The sequence below is a fragment of the Anser brachyrhynchus genome, assembly GCF_964034855.1.
Source record: "Anser brachyrhynchus genome assembly, chromosome: 20".
NCBI classification, from domain to species: Eukaryota; Metazoa; Chordata; class Aves; order Anseriformes; family Anatidae; genus Anser; species Anser brachyrhynchus.
Window position 1 is genome coordinate 385,440 of NC_137713.1, and position 26,005 is coordinate 411,444.

Below are 26,005 nucleotides of genomic sequence, written 5' to 3' on the forward strand. Positions count from 1 at the left end.
TCTAAGTCTTTATTTCAGATAGTCAACCATATTAAACATTTTCTATACTAACACCACAAATAAAAACAGTCTGGGACACTACTGGCTTAAAGGCAAGGAAAGTTTTATTTTAGTAGCTAATATAAGATTTTAAAAACCAGCACACGTCAAAATCTATACCAGTTGTAGAAATCTTACTCCTTATTTCATATTAAGAAATTCATTATTGTACATTTTTGAATCTTTACAAGGCAGCCATAAGAAATATAAACATTTTTCACCAGATAGAACCTTCTCACTGACAAACGTTATCTAAAAGTATACGCTTCATAAAACTATAGACTGAAAGAACATGTACAACTTTGTTTCCTTTTAGGAATTCAGTTATAAGAGGACTGCCTCTTTCCCTTCCCCACAAATAGAAAAGTTTATACAGAAGGCTTGGGGTTCTGTGAGAAGCCTGCCATTCTGGGTCCTACATCAGTCCTTGTAGAATAACTTATCCATAAAAGTTGTGATTTTTAAATTATGTTTTAGTGTTATGATCTCTGGTACCCCATCTCCCAGCAGGTCACAGTAATCTTCCCTCTCTATTCTATGCCCTCCCTCTCCCCCCTAAGTTCTGTACAATTTTACAAATAGGAACTTATCTGCCAGAGTTGTTTCATATTTCCACCACCTCCACCCTCCCCAGACAATGATACCCAGTTTCAAAGGTAGCTTATTGGGATAAATACAAATAGAGGATAAACTATCAACCCCTTACCTTGGACTTGGTCTAAAATGAGGGAAAGAGAAATACCAACACCTGACCTTCAATTCCAGAGTCCATAGCACAGGATTCTAGCTGGTCCAGGCCATTTCCTAGTTCTGAAAAAAAAGGAGCTCTTTTCATCCAGAAAAATGTATTATTACTTTTTTTTTTTTTTAATGGGGGACTGAACTTAGGATCATCAGTAGGAACCTATAGTTACACTTGAGTGATTAAACAGCACTGAAGTGAAATTACCTTGTTAAAACTACAATTTCTGCTGAAACTATGAACAGACAAGGAGGAATCATTGCTCTTACAGACGCTGAGGAGGTAAGTTGGAAATTTTTGTGTTTAGGGACTTCTATCCTGAGACAGCTCCAGATGAGGACGAAGAATGCAACTTTCTCCCCTGTGTGCCTGAAATGAACAATTCAATGCAGAAGTCCTGATTTTAGATCCCACATTTCAAGCTCTAATCAGAAAAAAATGAAACTATATTGTATAATCTCTTCTTCTCTTCATTATTAAAACAATTAGATTATTACAAAAGGGCCCACACTTGAACTGTCTAGCGCTTTTATAACATACTTACCTTCTCTGTTGCAAAAGGGGAAAAAACAGGAAAATCCTATTTGTTCAGTAACAACTGTTGCAGTTAAAATTTTCTAAAGCTGAAAATACCTGTTGTTTTCACGTATAATTAAAAATGCTTAAAGTTTTTAACAAATTTAAGAAATTAAACAATACAAAAGGACAAATTTCACTTTTTCTTTTTAAATTTATGCTGTGAAATACATAATAACGTGAAATAACTATTGGGTATTTGCTTAAATTCACAGCCATGCTCTGGCCTTAAGCCTGTAATGTGTAAATAGGACAACTTGTTCCCTAAGAAAGGCAAACAGGATATTTTGCAGAATGGTGGACCTTCAAGATAAATGTCACTGGATTTTAATATTAGATTAAGGTGCGTCAAATGTCTTTCTCTGTGGTTTACTGGTAGCTGCACTTCTACATAACAAGTGAAAAGTTTTACCTTTGTTTAGAAATGACTTTCCTAAGTAGTAGAGGCTCAGGAGAAGCAATCTGTAAGAATTAAGACTATTTTCATCCAAACAAATCAAAATGGCAGCTTTCATGAACCCCAAGGAACAAGAGGAATAGTTAATGCCATGTCAATTTTACACTTAACAAAATTTTATGCAGAAATAGATATAAACCATGCCACAAAACTAAACAGGCATACTTTAGTCAAGCAAGAATCTGTTTGAAGCGCACTAGTGTACTCAGATACATTTTTTTTTAATTGAATAAACAGCCATTTTTTTTTTAAAAAAAAAGCTTACAAATTTGCTTTGAAAGCAGAACTTCACTTAGGTTGGCTTTCAATAGCTACATACATACAAAATACACCACAGTGTGAAGTTGTGTTTTCACAATATCTCAGGTAAGTCTAAAACTGCTATTAATCACAGCTTTTATTTTTTTATTTTTTATTTTTTTTCCAGAATACAGTAATTTAAAAACGGATATATATGAACAGGGCAAAGAAGGAAGTGCTTCCAGGTGTGGTCTACTTTGTACTGTGCTGACTTGTACTGCTGCTTCAGAACCCAATTGAATAAATGGAATAACAGCTTTTTCTTTTATGTTTCGCTTCTGCCTCCTCCACTAAGTTGATCAAAAGATTAAGTGCTTCTCTGTAACATACTGGAGGCACTATATGTGTTGAAAACTATTGATGGGTCTAGCTTGTGTTCCTTGGACACCCATAATACCCACAGCTTCTCTGAACATTTCCATTCTGTGTATGCCTCAACACTTACACAGCCTATAAGGTTTAAGAAAGTGCTGACTGTACAGAGAATGCAGCAATGAGGCTCAGTAATCAGAAAATAAAAAAGGACTGCAGGTTCAAATTCAATCTCAGTGAATGGCCTGATGAAGAGGACTGATAATCCCTCTGTGAAAGCAGAAGTGAAACTGAAGGCCAATTGCAAAGGGAATTCCAATGAACTGTTGCATGCAGTTTCACGTGGACAAAGTATAAAACCAAGACTGATCAGAAGGCAATGTTTCAAGAGAAAACATTGAAAAGTTATGCTGTAAAACTAGTGTTTCTAATGACTGGGGGGAAAAGGGGGGGAGGGAGCGGGGAGGAGGGGAACTAGTGTTTCGAAGTACTTGAGGTCTCCAGCCATGGCCACAGAGTATTTGTTGAACCAGCCTAGTAAATCACAGTATCTTTCATAGTCCCATCTCCAACAGAAGTTTTGTGCCATTTTAGTGGCAATTGGTTAGTGCTTTCAAAACAATTGCATCTGATGTCTCAGAAGCTCAGTTACTAATTAGCATGAAGTCTTAACTTTCAAACTGATGCCTGTATCATTGTTCACCAAAGTGCTCAGTTGGAGGCATGTGTTCAGGAGATAAACCACTCAATCCCTGAGCAATAAGTATTGTTGGTATTATGCAAGGGCCACATAAACCCTTATGAAATGAAATGAAGTTAGGGAAAATATTTTCAGCTTAATTTCAGTATGATGTGTAGAGACTATGAAATTGTTACCACTAAATCAAGCATACAATAGCATTTGTTTTACTACTTTTAGTTCATAATATTCTTATGAAAAGCCATACTTTTAGTTCATAATATTCTTATGGGAAGCCAACACAATGACTACTGTAAATGTGACCCAGAAATTAACAGAAATACACAAAGTGAGAGCTTTCAGGACATGGTTCCCTGCAACATGCCATTGTGTTAGCAAGAGTAAAACAAACTTCAGTAACCCGGGAGATTTCTCTAACCTTGTGTTCAGAATCCTAAGTCCTTTAAAGACAATCACAGAATTACACACAGATCTCCCTTTTCAAAGTAAGTAGGTCTTAGCAACTTAAATAAAAAAAAATAGGTTTTGGAGTCTCTGCCTGGTAGAGGTAGACAGTTAAAGCAACATTAGCTTTGAACTCTAGAGCAGGCACAGTTATTACTCTGAGAAGACATGCTACCCAACACCCAGTTCTTTTAAACAGTAACTTCAAATTTTGCAGTCAATGTTGCCTTTAGGTCCCTTACGTAAATTTCAAATTTGTCTTGTGAATGCCACCATCTTTGGATTACCTCCCTCACCTATTTAAAAACAACAACCAGGAGCATGTGTGAAATAACTATATTCTATTGTCTTGCTCTGTCAAGAGCCAAAACTTTCTGTCAGTCATTGTGCAATATGAAAAAAGAAGGCAGTCCCCTGGGACTAATAAACAAAGACTGTTCTGCAGTATCAATTATTTACTGTTCAGAGACTGAGCTACTGTGGCTGGTCTTTTCAGAGGATGTACTCAGGACATCTTTTTTGTTTGGTACCTGTTAAAGCAAGATACATTTCATAGGAAGGGAGCACAGATATAAAGAGACATGCATCTTTCTTTACTACTTGATTTTTTCTTTCCTAGACAAGCAGCAAGAGAGAAAATTTCATCATTATAATAAGTAGCCTTCACTGCTCTAACATCTTGTCAGCTCTGGTACCTATGATAGCACTGAACTGACTGGAGGGACATGGAGCCTGCTGTCTGGTGTTAACTTGTGCAGTCTCCTAGCTGTATAGGACAGGAAAAGAAATGGACAATGATCAGTATATAAAAGACACATTGGGTCAAGATAGAACACTGAAAACTACTCTAAATTTGTGGGTTAAAGAGCTAGGTGTGACACTACTGGGAAAGCATTTGTAAACTTGAAGACTGCTTCAATGTAGTTTGTGGAGATCTTTCATTTAGCTTTTGTAGCTGGCTGACTTGCCAACAGAGCATAACAACCCCAGCCCTTGTATTGCAGTTACCTAATGAATGTGAGCTACCAAACTTCTCATAGCTTTCCTAAATCTTCAGCAACGATTACTCCTTCCCTTAAAGGAAGCATTATAAAAGAACAACTTTCTGATGTGCCAGAGATCTTTCAGGAAGTTTGAAATAGGTAACTGATAATCTTGGTAAGTGATAAGCTTAAAACCAAGAAAGAAAGAAAGAAACAAACAAAACCCCCAACTTTCATTTATAAGCTACTTTGCTGCCTTTTAGGTCAAAAGCCACGTTACTAGGCCCTTCAAAAAGCACACTGAAACTTTTATGTTAACAGGAAGTTATTGGGTTTCCTTCTGCACCATCAGAATACTTTTCTATTGTATTCCTTTATTGTTTTACATAGTAACTTTGAAATCATTAATCAACAGGCTTCTTTCTGTTCCAGCTACAGACTAGGAAAACCTGAAAGTAAAAGGGTGGGGATGACAACCTCCAACTCCACAAAAGTGCGTGTGTTGGGGAGAAACCAAATCCCCCTACTGACTTCCAGTTTTCTCAGGGTCAACAGTCTGGAGTTTTAATTTTTGAAGGAAAAAAAAAATTGTGCACTAGCAACTTCATTGCAGGTTTTGAAACATGCATCAGTTCTATCATGGAAGTTCTCTTGGTGAGTTTATAGTTTGGTGGAAATATTTGCATAAAGAAGCTGCAAACTGCAGCTACGTTAAACTAATGACATTTAGTTTAGAAATATTATCACCTAGAGAAAACTTCACACATTTTTACTTTCAATAAGTTAATTGAGAGATCTGAGATAAATTTAAGTCAGTAGGAAAATGTCTACTTGGCACCTGTAATTTGTCATCTCCATTCTCTGAAGCTCACACGCTGTAATTCTGACTGCTACAGATTGTCTTATCACAGCAGTTGCTGTAAAGCATGAGAAGGTAAATAATTTACTCCCAGGAATTCCATTAGCATTTATCACTTTTTCCTCCTCCAGTTTAAAGTTTCTAGTTAGAATAATGGAAAAATTGATTGCCCTGAAGTTTGCAGATCCTTTAGTAAAAAAGTTCCCTTTAGGTTACCGTCTTAGGATCTGTGTTTCAGACTTAGATGGTCAGAGGCATCTCCTTACTCACAGTAGTTAACACATTTTGCACAGTCACCAAGTTCAACAAAACAATGTGATTTTTGTACACTTGCACATCACTTTGTATACAGCAACACTAACTACTTCAAACCGTGGCAGAGACATTTATTTCTAACACAAAGCATTTATGATTTGGTTCATAGGTGGAGTTCTCCAAATTACTTGATGTACAGCACTTCAGACAACATGAGTGCCTATATCTGAGTCCGTTGACCAACAATGTAAGCTGAAAGGATAGCCTGGGTTAAAGGCACCCAACAAGCATCTTGCTGTATAAATTCTGATTATCCATTACTGTATTCCCTCTTCCTCTTCCCTTGCAAATATATCTCTTTATCAAAAGTGAAGTGGCAGCAGATAAAAGTAATGTTTAAAGTGCAAACTTTCCCTGTAACCTATGGGACCTACTGTTTATACTGCTTTGGGTGCAGCTAGTTAGCTGCTACCACTATCCTTCTTTTGAATAAAAAACAGCTTGTTGCAGCTTTTTCTCTTATTGCACATTTTATTGTATCTATTGTACAAAATAACCAAAGATTTTTTTTCCTGTTGCTTTGATGTTTTAAGCACTTGCGATAGTTTTAGATTGTTTTAAAATTTCCCAATAAACATGTCAAGAGGAACGAACTGGAAGTTCCCTGGTTGGTATAAGAAGGCATTTTCTAGAGCAGGAACGACTCCAAGGTACAGGTTCCCCTCTACATTTTCTAGTTTGAAGCTGCCTAAATATTATCTTTGAGGCATGATTACAAGTTTAAGGGGGTGGCATCCAAGATCTGCATCCCCAGGCTTCCTAGGGGACAGATTCAAACTTGTGAACTCCACCTCTAACCCAAGCAACGGAGGGCAAATGTCTGTCATGATCTTTGTCTGATTCGGGCTGGCTCTGGGCACGCTCTGGTTTGGGGTTTGAAGAAGGTGGGTCAGGTTGCTGCACAGACATAGTCCTGCGGAGGTGGTTTCTCTTGCGCAAAAACTCAGGTTGGGAGTGAAGGCCAAAGCTGCCTTTTCTCAAGATCATCCGAGAGTTGTTCTTTTTGGGTCGTGAATGAAGACTGAACTCCAGTGAGGCCAAGTGGGCTGCATAACCCTCACTGAGGAACTGAAACAGGAAGGAAAGAAAGAGAGTGACAAATTACTGCTGCCTCAACCCATGAGCTCTATGAGGAGTTCAGTTCCTATCTTTGGTAATGTAGTTAGATATATATAAAAGAATTAATGTGTCTCCTCTCCCTTTTAATTTCAGTGAATTGTTCCATTTTTGTTGTTCAGCAATATGCAACGCATGCACTTGCAGATACAACCTGTGACCATTCAATTCTCTTTATGATTCACTCAGCCAGAAAATGCCTCATCTGAGACCAAAACTGCCCTTCTTTCTCTGAAAGACTGTCTCTGCTCTTTATCTTGCGTGTGCGTGCACATGTGTGCGCGTGCATACATTCACACACATGCATTTCCCTACTCCTCCCAAGGACTTCCTGGTTGAGCAGCAACAGTTACTTACTTGACACTGTGCCTGGTATTTCTTTGTTGATCGTCCAACTATGTAGATCTGGGATGGCGACAGAGCCAAGACATTGTAAACAGAAATATCCTTCATGGAACCATATGCAGCACAGATTTTGATGTGGCACTGAAAAAAATATTACTTCCAACGTAAACGCTCTGACTATTGAACAGCATGCACTACAAGGATGGCACCTGTCTTGCATTGAAGCAGCAGACAAACTCACTGTTAACAATGCTGTAAACCACACACAGCTAAATCTGTTTGCCTGCATGCCAGCAGAATTACAAATATGCAGACAGGAAAGAATAAGTAGTTCATCAATTTATTTGTAATATCATATGCCAGGAGGTACCTTTGGATATTTTATTTAGCATTTCCTACTCTTTGAAAAGCAAGAAAAGAAAGGAGGAACGGCAAAAATACTTTATAATGGCCAGTAGGATTTACTGTTCAGTCAATGACATTCTCTAGAAAAAGGTTTCAAGGATATAAACTGCTTTCTAGTACCTCTTGCATGAGATTCCGTAGAAAAATAGTCTTTTGTCGCAGTGGGTCATGAACAAGTCCATCAGAGAAGAAGATCATTCCTTGTGGGAAGTTGTGTTGAGACAACCATGAAACCACACGCTGCTTTTGCATATCTGGACGGCCAGTAATATAGATAATCAGATATCCCAGGTCCTGCCAATGTCTGTCAGAAACAACAGATAAATTACATAGATGCAGAAAAAGAAATAACGCCCAAAAGACAGGTTAGTATTTCTTTGCTCAGCATGGATCCAGTTAGAAATCAGACGTGACCCTTCAACAGGTAGAAAGCACCATGTCTGCTCCTAGTGAGAAATTATGCAATTATCTCTACATCTTGAGGGAGATGGCATAAAGCAAGTGATAGTCTCATACAATATGTTATGTAAAACATAATAGCTATTTAAAAACGTATTTAGAATAGTCCCTTTTACTGCACCTCACGTCCTGCTACCTTTGAAATGTATTGCAAGATTCTGTCATTTCAAATGAAGGGAATGGAAAATCCTTGAAAACTGGCATCTCTGAATTCCAAAATGTGAGTTGTATTTCCTCACCCAGTGCAGCGTTAACAGACTTGCAAGAATTAATTAAAAGCATTCTGACTTTTCATCCATAAAACATTCCTATGCTCACGGTGCTTGGTATTTCTGGAGCAAAAGTATGTCCTTACTTGAAGTTAGTGAAACACAAAATACATTCTTTGCTAACCACTGTAACAATTGGAATCATTATTAATTAATTACTCACACTTTAACACCATGTTCATTTGAATATGCAATTTTCAATCTTTATCCAACTTAAACTACAAATTTCCAAGTAAACCATAGCATTCTAAGATTCCTCTGAAAATCAGGCAGGCCTGTTGTCCAAGAAAATACAGAAACATACCTGCAAAGCCTTCTAGCCTTTAAAGAATTTTTGCATATTTAGTTTAAAAATTATATATCCTGTCCTGTTCCCTCCTATTGCGTTCAAACAGAAAAGTCAGAGATTGAGAAAACGAACCATGCAAACTTCACTTACCTGACAACATCAACAGCCCCAGCTCGGACTTTGGGATCACTTCCCATAATTGAAACACTTGCTGCAAATGAACCATCAATGCTGAACACAACACATTCCATTCCTCGGGGAAGCACAGTCAGATAGCTTGTGGCACTGCTCTGGTCCCCTCTGGAGAGCCAAAGGAATAAATACTTTTTACAAGCATGGTGTGAGAATATTTTCTGCACATTCTAGTTAAGGACTGTCTAGATCTGCAGTTTCAAATATCTCTGTCAAGTAGGTATTCTGATTTCAGTCCTATGTGTGGCAATTAAAACCTAAACTTTTAGGAAATAGCTTTCCAAAAAAAAATTTGGAAGCTGACTTTAATAAGAAATTGCATTTGTACAAATACATAAAACAATTCAAAAAAAAAAAAAAAAGCGCCTCAAGAACTCAAACTTTGGACTCTATCTGTCTATATATACACATAGATAATACGCGAATTCTCTGTGGATCTACATAGCGCACAGAATCACAGAATCATCTAGGTTGGAAGAGACCTCCAAGATCACCTAGTCCAACCTCTGACCTAATATCAACAAGTCCTCCACTAAACCATATCACTGACCTCTACATCTAAACGTCTTTTAAAGACCTCCAGGGATGGTGACTCAACCACTACCCTGGGCAGCCCATTCCAATGCCTAACAACCTTTTCAGTAAAGAAGTTCTTCCTAATATCCAACCTAAACCTCTCCTGGCAGAAATTAGCAACCTTTTTTTTTTCCCAACAGTTCACAATTACTGGCAAATTCTCAGAAATTACAAGGGAAGAACTGATATGTACCTTTTATTGGCATCTTTCTGCTTATAACTATCAGCTTTTCTCCACTAAATAAACATTAGGATAATATTAGCATTACCCATCTCTCTAGCATTGCAAATTGCAATGGAAATGCCAATCCAGAAAAGTAAAACAAACCAAAATAACCTACCCCTAAACAAAACCAAACCAAAAGAAAAATGCAATTGCAGTTGTCTTTTCATATAGAAAGGCATGTGAGATGCCATGCCATCTTCTGTTCATGATGACCTCCCCAAGAGGTCTGGACTCTAATAAAGCACGAAGTGATCCAAAGTCTTATCGTTCCACGATATCATGGTCCTTAAAAAAATGTAATCCGAAGACCACACTGTCCTTCCTTTAAAAAGATGATCACTGTATGATATAGAAATTTATATACGATGATGAAGATTCTTAAAATATGTGAACATTACATTATGGCTTAACAGGCAAAGACAGGACAACTCTCATTCCTGTTTGAAACTCATTCCTGCAGTCTAAATGCCCATGGGAACTTAGCTTCCCAGTACACCTTAATTTGTGTTCATATAACTGTCTTTTCATAAATTGATGGCTTGTTATACTACAGTGAAGTAAAATATTTCTTCCTCCATTAGCACTACACAAGACTGTAAATTGACTTTGCACTTGATTATGGGTGGATAATGTCATGTTCTGTTTCAACTGAATTCATCACTCTGTGCCTCCGAAGTAGAGACTCAAAGAAAGCTGTAAAACTATTTGCTACTTGGGTATGTGATTTAATTCTAAGTGCAATATTAAATTAATGTTATTTATTTATTTATTTTAATTCAGCATAGGAATTAAACATCAGAATTTTTAAAAGCACAGCTACCCTAGTCGTGCACCTATGCCAACAAATCTTATTTCACACATTTTCATTTTTTATACGTGACTTAACATAGTGTTTTTTTCAAATACAGGAAAACCAGGAGAGTTGACTTCAATAAAATGTTACTCTGAGATACTGTTTTTCCCCCCGGTTTAGAATAAAACTGTTCTTACGTACAGAATTAAGGCGACTCTTTCAATTAGCCTGCTATCAACACAGAAATTGCTGGCTGCGAATAAGACAGTAGATCCTCTACTGTTAATTTCAACAACAAAAGCTTCTTATTGGCTTGAAGAACATGAAGCCATACCTTTCAGCAATCTTTTCCTCAATGAAGAAGCTCTGAAATAACCCAAATCATACACTCTTGCCATAAGAAAACTGATTAGTCATCCAGTCATCTTATTTTGCACTAAATTGAATTATGGTGAAGTTTTGTGTTGTAGGAAGGATAGATAAGACCCATTGGGCTGGACACCTGTAAGCTGGCCAGTAAACAGATGACCACTGTTTCAAATCTAAACTGATAACACAGCAAGAAGACGAAGAAAAATAATTACATTTGTCACTGGACTGCTGAGGCACAAATAAATTGAATTATCTGCCTAAGGCCACACAGAAATCTGTTGTATAATATAGAACTGACCAAATTCCCCCTCCATACACACTTCAATCTTATACGTGTCGATGTCTTCCTGATCACAAGAGCCCATCACACCTGTAGTTCCAGCGTAGAGTTATTACCTGACCACCATTTTGATGGGATACACACCAACTCTCAATCTCTTTTGTTTGGGTATGCTGTAGGATATCCGGCCACTGCTGTTGGATATCTCTGTGTCAAAGTACACCCATCTACCCGAAGATGGCTCAGTCATTATGAAGATATCAACCTGCAAAAACAATACAACAGGTACACAGAGGGTGCCTACTATCACACAAAACCTGCCAAGCCTAAATCCCATTAGTATCTCCAATTGTGTCTTGTACCAAAAGCTAACAAAGAAGTTTCAAGGAACCTTAAAACTCAATAAAAACTTCATAGAGGGTCCTCTCAATTAGAAATGTTTCCTAACACACAGTACAAGAGTTTATTGTTGCTTTGACCATTTAAAGCACCCATCTTAGCACTGCCAATGTCAAGAGTATAGAGAGCTCAGGACTTCAGGAGGAACATCAAACTAGAAAAAAGATCATTTCAGCTTGTGTGTGTATTAAGTTTTTGCATATTAAACCTACAAAAGGGAAAAAAATCAGACGGTTATTAAAAGATGAAATCTTTCTCAAATCATAACATTGCTTTCAAACGAAAAGCCTGAACACCTCAAATTATCAAGATTTTTTTCCCTGAAGAGGTTTCATCAGTGTTTTTCTTCAACTTGAGTCACTCAAGTGATGGGGATGCTTTCAGGTGTTTTTTAAAACAAAACAAAACAGCCAAAAAACAAAACAACGACCACAACAAAACAACAATGGGACAAGATTGAAGCAGTGATTGTCTTAAAAGTATAACCATTACCCATGATGATAGTTCAATTTGTACCAATACAAGGCATGCTGAATACTGCAATAGCATCTTAGAAGCAGCACATCACTTAAGTCTTGTGGAGTTAACTGATGAAGCCCAGCAGTCACAGAGGTACGGGATATTGTATCCTGTATTTCAAGCCAACACACAGCAGCAGCTGACATAGCTTTTGTGACTGTAGAAGAGTTCTTTGTCACATGAACTGTATTTCAGACAGATATCACTCAAGTTCTCTATGGCTGAGGCTGAATGGAAAACATTTTACAGTGAGGTCTCTGCTAGGGATGGAAGCAATTCAGTTGAATGATGCAGTCTAGACTATCAACTCGAAGACGCTGGTCAAGGCTTCCAAATGCACTATATAACACAATTTTGACAGATTCCTGTCTTTCACTAAAGTTTTGTGTTTTTTTTCCAATTACCTCTGAAAATTTAACATACCAAGAAGAGAGCAATAATCTCACTGTGATGTAGGCAGAGAGTGAGAATGTAAATGTTGATCTCAAAAGCAAGAGCTTTACTCTGGCTGAGTGCAATAGATCTAGCTTATATGTAACTCAGCCAACGTCTTAACTCCAATATGTTGAAGCCAGAAGCCTGAGTACATTTGCAACAGTGAGAGGATCATCTCTAATGCATGGCACCACGATCCTTAGGTTTTTCTACCGGAAATACCACTTCCTGCTTAGTAACATGAAAAAAGGTAGGCAGCAGATGTCTTTCCATAGCCAGTTTCCTAAACAGTGCAAAAGGAGATGGAGAACAAGGGAGATTTACCATACATAAAGCTGTTATCAGAGTCATTATTTAAGTGCAGACTGCTCTAAAAGTAAACTGCCCAATGTTGAAAAGCATGAAGCTGAATGCTCAACCCAGCATGAGGTTAATGCATCACCTTAGCAGCATGGGCCACCCACAGAACAAGCAAAGCGAAGCCTCCAAGCTTCAGTTTTACCCTCAGTTCAGCAATAATGCTCTGCTAATTTCCATAAAAGCTCTTACAGTCTATTGAATATGAACAAAGAGTTCACTTAATGTTTGGCTTTGCTAGTTTTAAGCCTGGCTGCTGCAGGCAGTGTTAGGAGCACAGACGATTCCAACCGTGGCACATTACTTCTTCAATTCCACAACTAATCTTTACTCTTCCATGTATGTGAGAAACAATAGCAACCTAACCTACAGCATCACTATTCCTTTATCCACTTGTCTTACCTTGAAAGGAAGATGTACATTTTTCTTCTAGTGATTTGCCAACTGTTAATAAATTCTTTTTTTGTCCTTCCTCAACAAGTTAATTTTCTGCAGTAGGTGGTGTAAACAGATGATGGATTCAGAAATGGCTGCCCAGCATACTTTTCAGTAACAAGAGGAGATGGCCAGCATCACGTAAAAAAGATGATAGCTGGGAAAAATGTCAGCTATCCAGAGAGCGTGCTTACAGCATATTTTTGTTGAAGTGGTGGGAGACTAGTGACGTAATCCCCCTCACTGTAAGACTTTCTTTGGTACTATGAACTACATGTGTATTACATTCAACAACTATTTCTAGTAAACACTTATTTTAGAAAAATAAGGAAACAGGATACTCAGATTTTACCTTTTCACCTGTTAAAGCTACCATGTCCAGAGGCCCATACATAAAGCGCCCAACTAGTATCTGAGGACCATCTTCTACTGCAATGATGTCATTAGCTCGATGATTAGCAGTCACATTCTAAAATGAGAGCAAAAGGTGGGAGGGTAGAGTTTTCTTCTGTAGTAAGGCTATTGTCTCTATTATGTTGTTATGAACAGTTACACAGAAAACACAGTCCAAGACAGTGTGTTTGAGGTACATCTCAGTGCACCTTAGAGTACCCATCAAAACTGGGCTTTCAGGAATGGCCAAGATCCCATTAATGGCGCATTTCTGAATAGAGATTCTGTTGAGGACACACAAGATGACCAAATAAGAGCGTACGTTTAAAGTAAATGCCAATTACCTTTCAGAACAAGTGGTGCCATAGATCCACATAATTACATGCAAAACATTCATTTTATGAGGCACTTTCACTTATTTTCAGTAGCTCTAATTTTTCACACTAAAAAACAAGCAATCCTCCCCCAAGAAAGTTTTAACTGATGAATGGGAAGAATATCTGCAACTTGGCACATCTTACAAACTGATAATACATTTTTAGCACAGTCTGGACACAAGCTTTTACTGACTGTCATATTTAACCCTGGTATGCACTTATGCTCTGGAGCACAACAAATCCTTATCAGTACTTATAGCGGCATTCAAAACTTGCTAAAAAATTGTCTAAAAATTAACAGCGTAATTTTGCTACGGATTTCAGTGACATCCAAAAGAAATTTCTCAAGTCATAAATTTTATGTATTTATTATTTAAGCCTTTATTTGATACTTGTAATTGAAGTGGCATCTAAAGAAAGAAAACATGTTTTCTTGGGTCATAGATCCATTTATTGTACAAGAAAATAGAAGAGCAACCTCTTTGCTTAACTGAAATGTAAGGCCCTTCAGTTATTTAAAGAAAGAAATACACTTTCTCCCAATGTGTAATAATAAACCAAGAATAAATTGTTCCTATTTCCTAACTGTTAATTTATTTGTCTCTGGATTATGTTAAAAGTTTTCAGTTATGTAAAATTCACATTTTAGGAGATTAGACTCCATTTAAATTGCTACCAAACCCAATTTCTATAGCTGCCATGGATATCCAGATTTATACTTACTCTCAATTTGACATGTGTCCTTTTACGTAGCCATTTTTCTCGTGGATTAGATGGGCTTAGTGTTGCTGGATCCAGGCTGTTGTTCTCCTTGAAATTTACATTTTCATACCTCATCACCTGAAATGATATTAATGTTTTAATAAACCATGTGTTGCTTGGAGAGTCCTGTAATTGGCAAGGAAAGGAGTACACTGCCGCCCCTGCTGAATGACGCTGCAGAGCAGATAGCACAAGCAGAGCAGAAAGATGCACAGACCATATGTTCACATTAAATGCTGGCCAAAAGAGTGAAAGCATTTTATTTGTCTATACGATTAAGCTCAGGTCCTTATTGAACAGCTTTTCCATTCACACCACAGCATGCACATTGTTTTACATTCAAATCCTTCCCCGAACCACACAAACATTAGGATGATATCAAGAGACACTCTCTCCTCATTGTCTGCAAAGTCACTAAGGCTCCTTAAGACCATGGAAGTACTTGTTAATGCCCTTTATTGAGCAGAGGTCAGATTCCTGACTCTATCTGTAACGATTTTCTACTCATAGGCCCAGACAATGTTTCCTATTGCCTTCTGGCTATTACTCACCACTGCAGTAGGGAACAGGAACGGGATTTGGCTTGAGGCTGGTAACATGGTTTAATCTGAAGGTAAAAGGACTATAGTTTGTGAACATGCAGAACCCTTTCACATCATGCAAGCTACATTTCCTTATGACCTAAATATCACACACTTAACCAAAAAAATTTGTGTGTTCAACTCATATATTAGAGCCAACCCACAAATTTCAGCAAGACATGGCTTGCAGCTTCCATAATGGGACCAGGGACAGCTTGAGGCTAGTTCAGTTTGAATGAGAAATGGCTTTGTCTGTATCTTTCACATGCTAGCAGAAAATGAATCAAGTTGGACAGTTGGCTTTCTATGCTGAAGTTTTCCAACCCTGGTGCCATCTGGAATGGTGGCCTGAAATCCCTTTGAAAGCTGTCTGATGTGAAGTCCATCAAGTAAAATTCTGTTGCATTCAGCCATAGAAAAGCAATTGGCTTGCAACGGATCAGAGTAAGGCTGGGAGGCCAGTGTGTTTTTTAAAAAAAATGTCATAAATTCCATTCACCAGAGGGCATATATAGGAAATATATGCCTATAGGGCATTTATGAATCACTAGCCTTAACCTTAACAGGCAGCAAGGCAGAATGTCCATCATTTGCTGAAATTAACCAGTCCTTTATGTAGTGTTATAAGTTCACATATTGCTTTAGAGGAACGTTCCAAATGTGTGAATGTACATATAAGGCTAGATAAGACAAAACACTGCAACTTAATATGGATGAACAGAAAGCAGGGATAATAAAGCAGGAATGATTGCTGACAGAAAAGTATCAGCAATACGCTTAGGGAGGCATTTGAAAGGTGATATGCAAGAATGTTCTGATGGACTCAAGGTTAAAAAAAATCCTGAGAGAGATGACAAGAGCTATAAGAAAGCTGCAAAGGAGAGCAGAAACATCTACATGCAAATATCTAAGACCCTTCAGGAGAATAAAGCAGGTATCTGCATCCTGACACTTCCAGAAGAAACTTCTCTGCTTTTAGATGAACAACAAATAAGATTCCTGTTCTGGAGGCTGTTCTGATTCATGAAAAACCCATAAAAAGCTTTTGCTTTGCATTGATTTTGGTGACACTAGTTCTTAAACAAAGTTTATTACGTTTTGAATGGAATTAGATATACCAAAGGATGCTTTGAAAGGACAGTGAGAGGCTGAAGGAGTCTTAGAATTTCATCAATTAAAAACATCATTTCATCATTCACTGGATGTAAAAAATACACTGATTCGTGAGTTAATACAAATTAAAGTGCTTGTAACTAGCTTCTAGGGGAGGGACGTTGGTTTCTTGGTGGGCCACTTATCCTGAAGGTCACATTCAAATCCACTAAATTTTTTTCAACCCAGGTGAGATTTCTCAGCCTCATGACCTTCTCTAGAGATCAGAACATGGATTAACTCTACGTCACTCACAGCTGCTGTCTAAATACTGGAACAGTAGGAACAAGAGACTCATCATATGCCTCAGAAATAATTTCTGAGAAGACAGTGCACACAATGCCTGTAAATACACTAGTACAGTTACAGGAGAGACTGCTAAGCAACTGTTTTTTCTTACACACTTCATTTTCAGTCTCCTAATTTTTCCTTATTCCCTCTAATTTTGAGAGGGATATTTGCTGTAGAGAGAGAAAGAAAGAGATCAACCACCTGTCTCAAAATGAATGCCACAACGTCTGTTGATTCCCAGTAACTGGCATGGAAGAGATGTGGCAGGGCCACAGTTGGAAATGCTGTCAGTACATCTGGACAATACAAGGCATAATCAATTCGTTTTGTTCCCCACCACTTTGCAGTAACTACAAAATAAAACAAAAGAAAAAAAAAGTATCACATTTCTAAAAGATATCTTAGCAAATCTCTTGCTGTTTCTGTGTTTAAGCTAGATAACAAAATAAAATCCTCTGCTTTTTTAATCCTGACATTTAGAGTCTGTTAAAGGCATCAATCAAACACAAATGTACTGTTTTCACTGACTGCATAATCCCTTAAATGTCTGCAGTCAAAACAGCCCTCCAAGTTTTGGGAAGCAGAGGTTACCTTTCCATGATTCCCTTTGCTTCCTGGTCCATGGAAAATGTACAGTGAAAGACCAGTATTGATATGTGTCTACAGTCTGTAACAGGAGAATATAATGATCTATAGCACTTAATAGTTATGAGTAACAATTCTTATCTATCTATATTTCTTCATGCCTGGACCATGCTTCTAAACCCAAGTTAGTATGAAACCAGTAATAACTATTTCCAAGTGCCATTTTAATATAGAATTGTGACTTCACTTCTATTACTTTATCTAAATTATTACAAACAGAAAAAGGAAGTTAAATTGTGTTACTTAAAACCACAGCAACTTAGGCTGTTCTCATTCTCCCCAAATTTCCAAGTAAGTTATTTTCCTTTTCATAATAGTTTTCCACAGAAAGGATATAGGGAAAGGGCATTTGCTATATCAGACAGCGCAAGTCACTAGGCTTCACTCACTGTTGGTGAAGTATGCTGATGGCAAGCTCTCTGTTGACCCTGAGTTTTCGCTGTTTGTGCTGGCCAAGCTCAACTTTCTCTCTTTTCCTTGTGGTTGATTAGATGCGTTTGGAGATTCAGGACTCTCCTGAGCAAGAGTTATATTCAAAGAGCTGTTCTCAAGGAACAGAGCACTGTGGTTTTGGATGGCATCACCTGCAGGTCACAGAAATGAAAAACAAAACAAAAAAACAGCCACCACCACCAACAAAAAAACAATGGGATGAACAACATGGCTTTGAAATTATTTTTGAAACACATATTTTTAAAATATAAAGCTAATTATCATTTTCCTTAACAACATCAGATTTAATAACCACAGATGAAACTCCTTCAGAGTGAGAAGGGCAGCATGAGACAGCACAACTAAATGGAGAAAGCATACCCTACTGCCATAAAAATGCAGTGGCAGCTAAGTAAGATCTTCCAAAATGAGTAGTGCTGTTGGGAGGCTGCTTCCCACTCAACCTTGCCTATTTTAAAGTCACTCTCTGAGACGAGCTATGCAACCCTTGGAGTCTGTGACACTCCTCTTGTTTTCCTGAGGTGAGCGAAACGACTTGAGAAAGAGAGCGTTCAGAGAGTTTATCTACTGATTTGCATCTTCACAAACGGAACAGAATTCTCATTTATTCATGCCACTCTGACAGATGAGCTATGGGCCATGCCTAACACCTCTACTTTATGAAACAAAAGAAAGCTTTCATCCTGAGGTGTTCTGCAACGCTCCTGAGGTGTTCAAAGAACAGATGTGCATTTAAATAAAAGTATTACTGATGTAGCCTGCACATCTCTGCTGCACCCAGCAAAGGCAGAAGCTTCACAAGGTATCTGTGAGACAGGATGTACAGCAAAGTGCACATCAAAAGCAGCTGACTCCTCTATAGTTTTTTCAGAGAACAAACCTCTTGGAGAGATTAAAATGTAGTGAACAAAGGGAAAAGGGGAAGCAGTTCAATGCACACGATAAAAAAGAAAGCAGAGGGACCTTGACGACATATTGCTCTATTCCTGAGCATTTTTCAGTCCCATTCAGACAACTGATCACACTGTGCTCATCTTTCATGTGGCCATGGGTTAGGGACTACGTCATACATTTCTTTACAAAGTAGAGGCCTGGGGTAAGTTTCTCTTCCAACTTTTCAAGTGTTACCAACTCTTAGTGCAAAGGATACCTCAATGGCGCACAGAGGAGAACACAACAGGATTTTTTAAGACTTTAAACATAAAAGTTGTTTACAGTAACATCATTGCTTACAAAAATACACTGGGAGTATAAGTATCTATAGACATCAGAACTGTTAAAACTTGTCAGCATTGAATGAAAAGGAATAGCTTCATAGCTCCCTACAAATTCATCCCTTCCAAAAAGCAGACATGGCTGGAAAGGTTCTGTCTTGTTTTGACATAAGCCTGAATATCTCAACTGCATGAGACAACACAAGGAGATGGACCAGATTGAACCAGAGAAGCAATTAAATTCTAACACTTCATGATTGGTATAAAGTTTCAAAAGAATGTATTCAATCATTTTTTCCATGGAAATATGTATTTTGAGTTTCATTAAGAAAAATAACTGCAATGAACTGTTCTTTCAAAGGAATCTTTCTGACGCCACACAACAAGGAAAGTTATGTGTGGCTATAGGAAAGATTAATGGAGGTAAAAAAGATGGAAGTACAATCTTATTACTTCCCTTGTCTCAGGCAAACCATAACCTCTAACGCAGACAACTGAAAATTAAAAACAGTGCTGCTTTCTTATAACTTACCTCCTAAGATGGGGAGATATTATATGCTCTTTGTAGCAAAACAAGAGGTACAAAGAAGTAAAAGTTCTATTCTATGTCATTCTAACACTGAACCAGTATGCACTTAGCCCTTCTGACAACAAACTCCAAACCACGTTGGCCTGAAGTATCACAGCAAATCAGCTCACTGAAGAGCTGATAGAGCAGTAGAATCCACAGACATATGGAGTAAGGAACAAGGAAGATGCACTCTGTTAGTGGTCTATCTGAACCAGTAACCTGAACCAAACTGCAATCAGCAGGAAATTCCACAGAAAGTGCAATAAATTCTGTAAATGAGAGCTAAAAACAAATGACACCTCCAGAAAGTGCTTGTGGTTGGCAGTTTTCTGACACATACTTTCTGCTTCCCCTCTCTGGTGCTAAAAAATTCACTTCAATAAAAAGGGTTGTTGTGCCTTTTAAAATTCTCTACCTCCGAATTGTTGTTGCTCTACTGAAACTACTGTAAATTGACTATAATCCAATCCTTCCTCCTCTGTTAGAACTTTTCAAAAGTTTGAGATTCAGTTCTTCATTCCCACAAAAATGGAGATGGAGAGAGAATTAAAAACAATAACTTTGCACAAAATGGAAAACGTTGTCAGCCAACACACTGTTTGACTTTTCCAAATTATTGGCTGGCTTACCAACTGCTCAATAAGAATCTGGGGTTTGTAATTTGTTTATTTCCTAATACTTTTATTTCGAGTAACCATTCTTCTTCTGAAGAGACCAAATCAATAAACTGGAAGAAAACTGCCAAAAATGCCTTTCTCTCATATTTCCTAAATCATCTTTATGTTACGCAGGTAAGGCAGTCCGCCTTCATCTCTGAAGGACGGGTTTTTGTTGAATTGTAAAGGAGGACAATTTCCATTATTCTTCCATTTAAGTAACTGAAAAAGACATTTCCCTCCAAAAACAATCTTTCTCATGAATCTGAGTATCACATGACTCAGAATTTGAGGTTAAAGGCTCCAAAGATCTGATCTAAAGGCTCTTTAAGAGCCTTTAGAGGCTATTATCACTTATCATTATAGGGTCTTATTACTAGTCTAACTTTATTTTTACTTATCAAGCTTGATAATAAAGGCAGATCATTTTACAAAGTCTCAGCTTGGGTAATTATGATAGTTGCAGCAAAGACAAAGAGGCAAAGCAACTTCCTCACGGCCAGGCAATTCAGTAACCATCTCCAGACAAAATTAACAATTCATTATTTTCTCTATATACAATCAGAGAAATACAGTGCTTTTAGACCTTGACTTCTGTCTACCCATAATGAAGCATACCAGCTGGCAATCCTACATATTCCTTATAAATAGAACTTTGCAAGAGAAGAAATTTGCATTTATTTCAATTGTGCTGCAAAACAAAACGTGACAGAAGCTCAAAGACTCTTTATTAAGTGTAAATAGTAAAGAAAATTATCTAAGTTCTGCTATGTCAAATGTCTAAAAGGTAGGGTAGATTGAAACCAGGTGTTTTCAGTAAACACAGTGACCATATTTTTAACCCTCCCCATGCCATAAGCAGCAAAGCAAAAAGAAATTACATCTCACATGCTAGTGGTGTCAAAAGACACGAGTGGTGGCAAATCAGGGATCTGTCACAAAGTAAAGGATCACAAAAGCATTCTGATTACTAAATGTCGCATAGGCAAAAATTGAGAAAGGTGCTGTTCAATAGAAGTCAAGACAACATGGCTTTCTCTGTGTTGTAACACAATCTGAACTTTGTACCTTGCCCTCACAGTTAAAACAAAACAAAACTAACCAACCAACAAAAAACCATTAACCATCTGTTCTTATGAGAAAAGGAACAGGGAATGAGATCCTTCAGTGACATGAAAGGTTACCAGAAAAGGCTGTTTTGGGCAGTGTATAATAATACAGTTTGGTGCAATTAGGTTTCATTGTATTTCACTAGAAAACTACCATTTCAAGTTAATACCATAAAAGCTCTCATTTGGAGAAATGCTTTCACAAGCCCAGGTATCAGAGAAAAGGGAAAAAAAAAAATCTGTGCAGTCACTAGAATTAATCCTTTGTGAATTAAGATTCTTTAATTCCAAGAGGATCTCAAAGCATGTGCATTTAAATGAGAGGATTTCATATTCATTGAAGTAACATAGCTTAGATGTAAAGCACAGCAATAGTTAAATATGCAGAGTTAATACAAAACCATACCATGGAACACCTGCTGATCATTAGACCTTAGGAATTTTTATAATACGTCCAACAGACAGTGTTTCCAGATTTATGTGCTTTGTAGGAGAATCTTCTGACACATTGCCTTAGATGAACCAAAGAAGAACACCCTTTGTTCTCAAATCACTTATAAAGTCTCTGCTTCAAGAATCTTAGTATCTGAAGAGTTTACTTCAATACAACAAAGCTCGTAAAATACAGCAACACAACATTTTCAAATTGAAAAGCAGCCTAAGGGAAGTATTCAGATAGCCTGAGATACGTTTCAGAAACAGAATTTTGTGCCTAACTAAGCAGTAGGAAAATTCAGACACTCGGGTGATGAGAGAACACATTCCATAGATTGGACACTCCAACAGCTTGGCTATTCCTTAGTCAATTCCTGAGGAAAAGACAGATCTTCAGGATTTTCAGTGGCTTGGCAATAGCGTTAAGTTAGCTAATGGTGTTAAGACAATTGGTGTGGGTGAGACTATATGAAGGCTTTTCTTAAGGTATTCGTCAGTATTCTGTACTAGACAGCAAAACAAAATCAACTGCTAACAGTAAGGAAGCAGCTACAGGTAAATTCATACTTGAACATTCATTTACCCTCTCAGAATAAAGTCTTAATCTCTCTTCTGGACATTGGAATTTGTTCCGAATCCTTTATTGAACCTGTGCTGTTATGTTTCATGCTGAAAGTGGGTGACAATCTGATAATACATCCTGTTAAAAACCTGCCACTCCTAGACTCTCTACCATCCAATCAAACCTTGATTTCTAGTAAACACTGAGAATATAGACTCTCATGTTGTAAAAATGAAAATAAATCCCATTTGTAGAACCAGAACATTTGTTTTCCAAACCAAATGTCAGTACCAGTATTTTATATTGCCCTTGTCATCAACATTTGTAGGATTCCCACAACAGATGCACACAACTCAGCAGCTCATGTGTAACCATGAGTCTTGCTCTTCTCATGCTGTTTAATGCTTACCTACTCATATGAACACTGGTCTTTGAATTAATTTAAGAAGACTATTCCATCTCATTTCCTAGTTAAAAAAATTCCAAGTACTTTAATATCATGTTTTATCATAAAATTATTTGTATTGTTCTAATGCAGTCTGTTATATCTATGTTTTTTAACGTCACCAGTCACAGTTTTAACTACTATTGAAACTACAGACTAATACTAAATCTGAGTACTAATTATCGTTATTCCTTAAAGACATCTGCAACAGAAAGAACTATATGCTATGACGAAGAACAACTATTGCATAAAAGTGCCCTATTTCAAATTTTTATCTGAGAACTTAGTACTGCTGAGCTTTTCCTAGATAGGAGGTTGTTATGAATGTGAAATGATACAATTCAAGATCTGTAGTTTTTCAAAAATTGGTTTAATCAGATTTAGACTGATTTGCATCCAATATACACACTACTTTTGGCAGAGAAAAGGAAGGGATGCGTGTGTATCACACTGCACAGAAGAGGCTCCCAATGATCTATATTCACCCAGTTCTAACAAAAAGAAAACACTGCCATTTTACTGTATTAGCCTTTAACATGAAACTCCAAATCCTGAAAAGCCTTTTGAAATATTCTGCTGAGGCCTGAATTCATGTCTGAATGTGTAGCAAAAAGAATAAATCTAATGTGTATGCATGTACACATACACTGATAAATTCCTTTTTTGCATAATATGGCATGTCAGGATACTGCACATTTGTACAACTATCTCATTTTTTATATGAAAAGTCAAAACATAATTGTTACAACACAACAGCACAATTCCTTTTTTTTTTTTTTAAATCCATGTCTTTCTATTTCCTCCCCAATCAATCTGTTTCTTTTTTTCCTGGATTCAAACATCCATTGCTGAATATGATTACTATTTAGTAGTCTAACAACAAAAGAGCAGATCAAAAGACAATTTTCCTAGTGCTATAATTTGTCTTAATAGATATCTGCGATAAAACTACTACAAATGACCAAGAGAAACAACATCTAAAACAACTGGTATATGTAGGCAAAGTTCAACTAACTGTAAAAATAAATAGTCTAAAATGATGGTATCAATCAACTCAGTCAAAGACATGGAAGCATGCAAGTGACTCTTCAACTAAAGCAATGGTTCACTTTTCAAACACTATTTAACAGAGCTAGTATCCCAAAAGCTCACATGCAAGAACCAGTTTTTCTCAGTGATCTTTGGTTCGATACTTGCTAAATATACCTGTACCCTTCTGTCCCAGATGACTAGTTTTTAGCATGGAAGCACATTTGTATTTCATATCCTCTTGAGCTGTGTAAGGAGAGAAAGCTCAAGAGAAGAACAGATAAAGAGAGCTATGGAAAATAAGTACTGTACCTAACTGGTGAGATCTTCCATCCCCCAGTGGGTATCTCTGGTACCGTGGGACACTGAATGGAGGCAGGAGATGAAATCTTTTCTCCAACAATGGTTCAAGTCTGCAGGCAGAGGGATCAGCAGAGTGAAAGAAACTGTAAACTTGGCTGCAGGCTGGGCGGACCTGGCATACTTGGATGAGAATCAAACAGAGAAAGAGAGTTCAGTATTGCACCTTTACAATTTTCAAGGAGTCTATATATATAAATATGATTAATATGGTCTTCTGCAACTCCAGACTAGCACATATTTAGCCATGGGAAATTTATGTAAATCAGTTACAATTTCCTCCGTAAAGAACATTTTGTTGCAAAAGAATTTTACAGAGACATCACAATCTCAGATGTAGGCATGTAGCAGACATGAAGATGAGCCAGAGAAACAAGACAGAAGCAAGGAAGTACAAAGAAGTTCAAAAGTCTTGTAAATTTGTTACTGAGCATTACAACTATGACGCTCTCAGCACTTCAAATATTTACCAGCAAAATGGTTTAACAGGCCCGTTACACATAGAGGACTGAAATCTAAATGAGATCCAGAGAAGACAGGTAACATTATCGCAGTTTCTGAAGTCACCTTATGAAAGCTAATGCATAGAAATGAGGCTGGTCATACTCAAAGCAATGTTTAACATTCTTGCTGAAGATATGAAAATTCTGAGGGTTTTTGGGGCTGCAACGGGAAATGGGTATTTGTTACTCAGCTAACAGGGCATTCTTTTGATTGATTACAGGGCACTGCAGCATAACTTAGATGAGTGATCACACAAGATGGATAAAATCTGTACAACAGTCATTGTAGTCCCTTCTCATTGAGCTATACCACACTTTAATCACTCTGAATCTTGCCAGTCTGGGTAGATGAATTCATTATGGACAGTGTTATTGAATATTAGATCTGACGGAATCTATCTTAAATGACATCCCTTATCAGAGCACCCATCATAGATATAAAAAAAATAAAATCAGAGCACCCTACTTAGGTTCTTTCTAATTTTCAAGAGCAGCAGTAAAGGTATTTGTACATCAGCAAAACTGCACTGAGAAAACTTGACACTGTTCAACTTTCTCTGCTGCAGTCACAGAATCACAATGAACTACCTATATCAGAGAACACTGCATTCTTACAGATTTTCTCAAGTCCTTCCCGTGTTGCTGGAAGGACTCTAAAAATATTTATTCTGTTGCTTGCTGTTATTAATGGCATACAGGGAAAAATCTTGATGTAGACTATATTGATGTACCAAGTTCTGAACTTCTAAGACTACTTCTGAGTTGTCAAAGCAGTGTTGCCATAAGCAGATCATAGTAGTACTTTGCAGCAATCTCTGTTCTGTAAAAGCTATAGCAGAGGGACAGAATGTTTTTATTTAAATTGGTAAGAAAATTACCCTTCTATTGTTCATAGTAAAAACCTTTCAAAGATACTTAAAAGGATGGAGAGGGACTCTTTACTCGGGTAGATAAGACAAGGGGGAATGGTCTTAAACTAAAAGAGGATAGATTTAGTTTAGACATTAGGAGGAAATTCTTCACTGTAAGGGTAGTGAGGCACTGGAACAGGGTGCCCAGAGAAGCCTTGGATGCCCCATCCCTGGAGGTGTTCAAGGCCAGACTGAATGGGGCCTTGTCCAACCTGATCTAGTGGGTGGCATCCCTGCCCATGGCAGGAAGGGTTGGAAGTAGATCATTTTAAGGTCCCATCCAACCTAAGACATTCTGTGATACTATGATACTTCAGCACTGAGGTTCAAGTTCAGAAAAACATTAATTCTAAAGATGAGGC

At 37.5% G+C, this 26,005-nt stretch overlaps 1 protein-coding gene across 10 annotated transcripts in view; it reads right to left on the reverse strand.

Annotated features, from left to right (window-relative positions):
- Positions 1 to 86: 86 nt before the first annotated feature.
- PITPNM3 (PITPNM family member 3) overlaps positions 87 to 26,005 on the reverse strand; it is a 91,200-nt gene continuing 65,281 nt past the window's right edge. For 8 of the 10 annotated variants that reach the window (XM_080562958.1, XM_080562956.1, XM_080562961.1 and 5 more), the window contains 10 exons: positions 24,182 to 24,352; positions 17,785 to 17,979; positions 16,952 to 17,100; positions 14,688 to 14,804; positions 13,547 to 13,663; positions 11,166 to 11,314; positions 8,761 to 8,910; positions 7,714 to 7,897; positions 7,201 to 7,329; positions 87 to 6,795 (listed from right to left, as the gene is read on the reverse strand). In XM_080562958.1, coding sequence (XP_080419084.1) covers positions 6,487 to 6,795; positions 7,201 to 7,329; positions 7,714 to 7,897; positions 8,761 to 8,910; positions 11,166 to 11,314; positions 13,547 to 13,663; positions 14,688 to 14,804; positions 16,952 to 17,100; positions 17,785 to 17,979; positions 24,182 to 24,352 — 1,670 coding nt within the window. In that variant the 3' untranslated portion in view covers positions 87 to 6,486. The remainder of the gene's footprint in view (positions 6,796 to 7,200; positions 7,330 to 7,713; positions 7,898 to 8,760; positions 8,911 to 11,165; positions 11,315 to 13,546; positions 13,664 to 14,687; positions 14,805 to 16,951; positions 17,101 to 17,784; positions 17,980 to 24,181; positions 24,353 to 26,005) is intronic. The other 2 variants (XR_013941181.1, XM_080562960.1) reach the window with 2 other exon arrangements.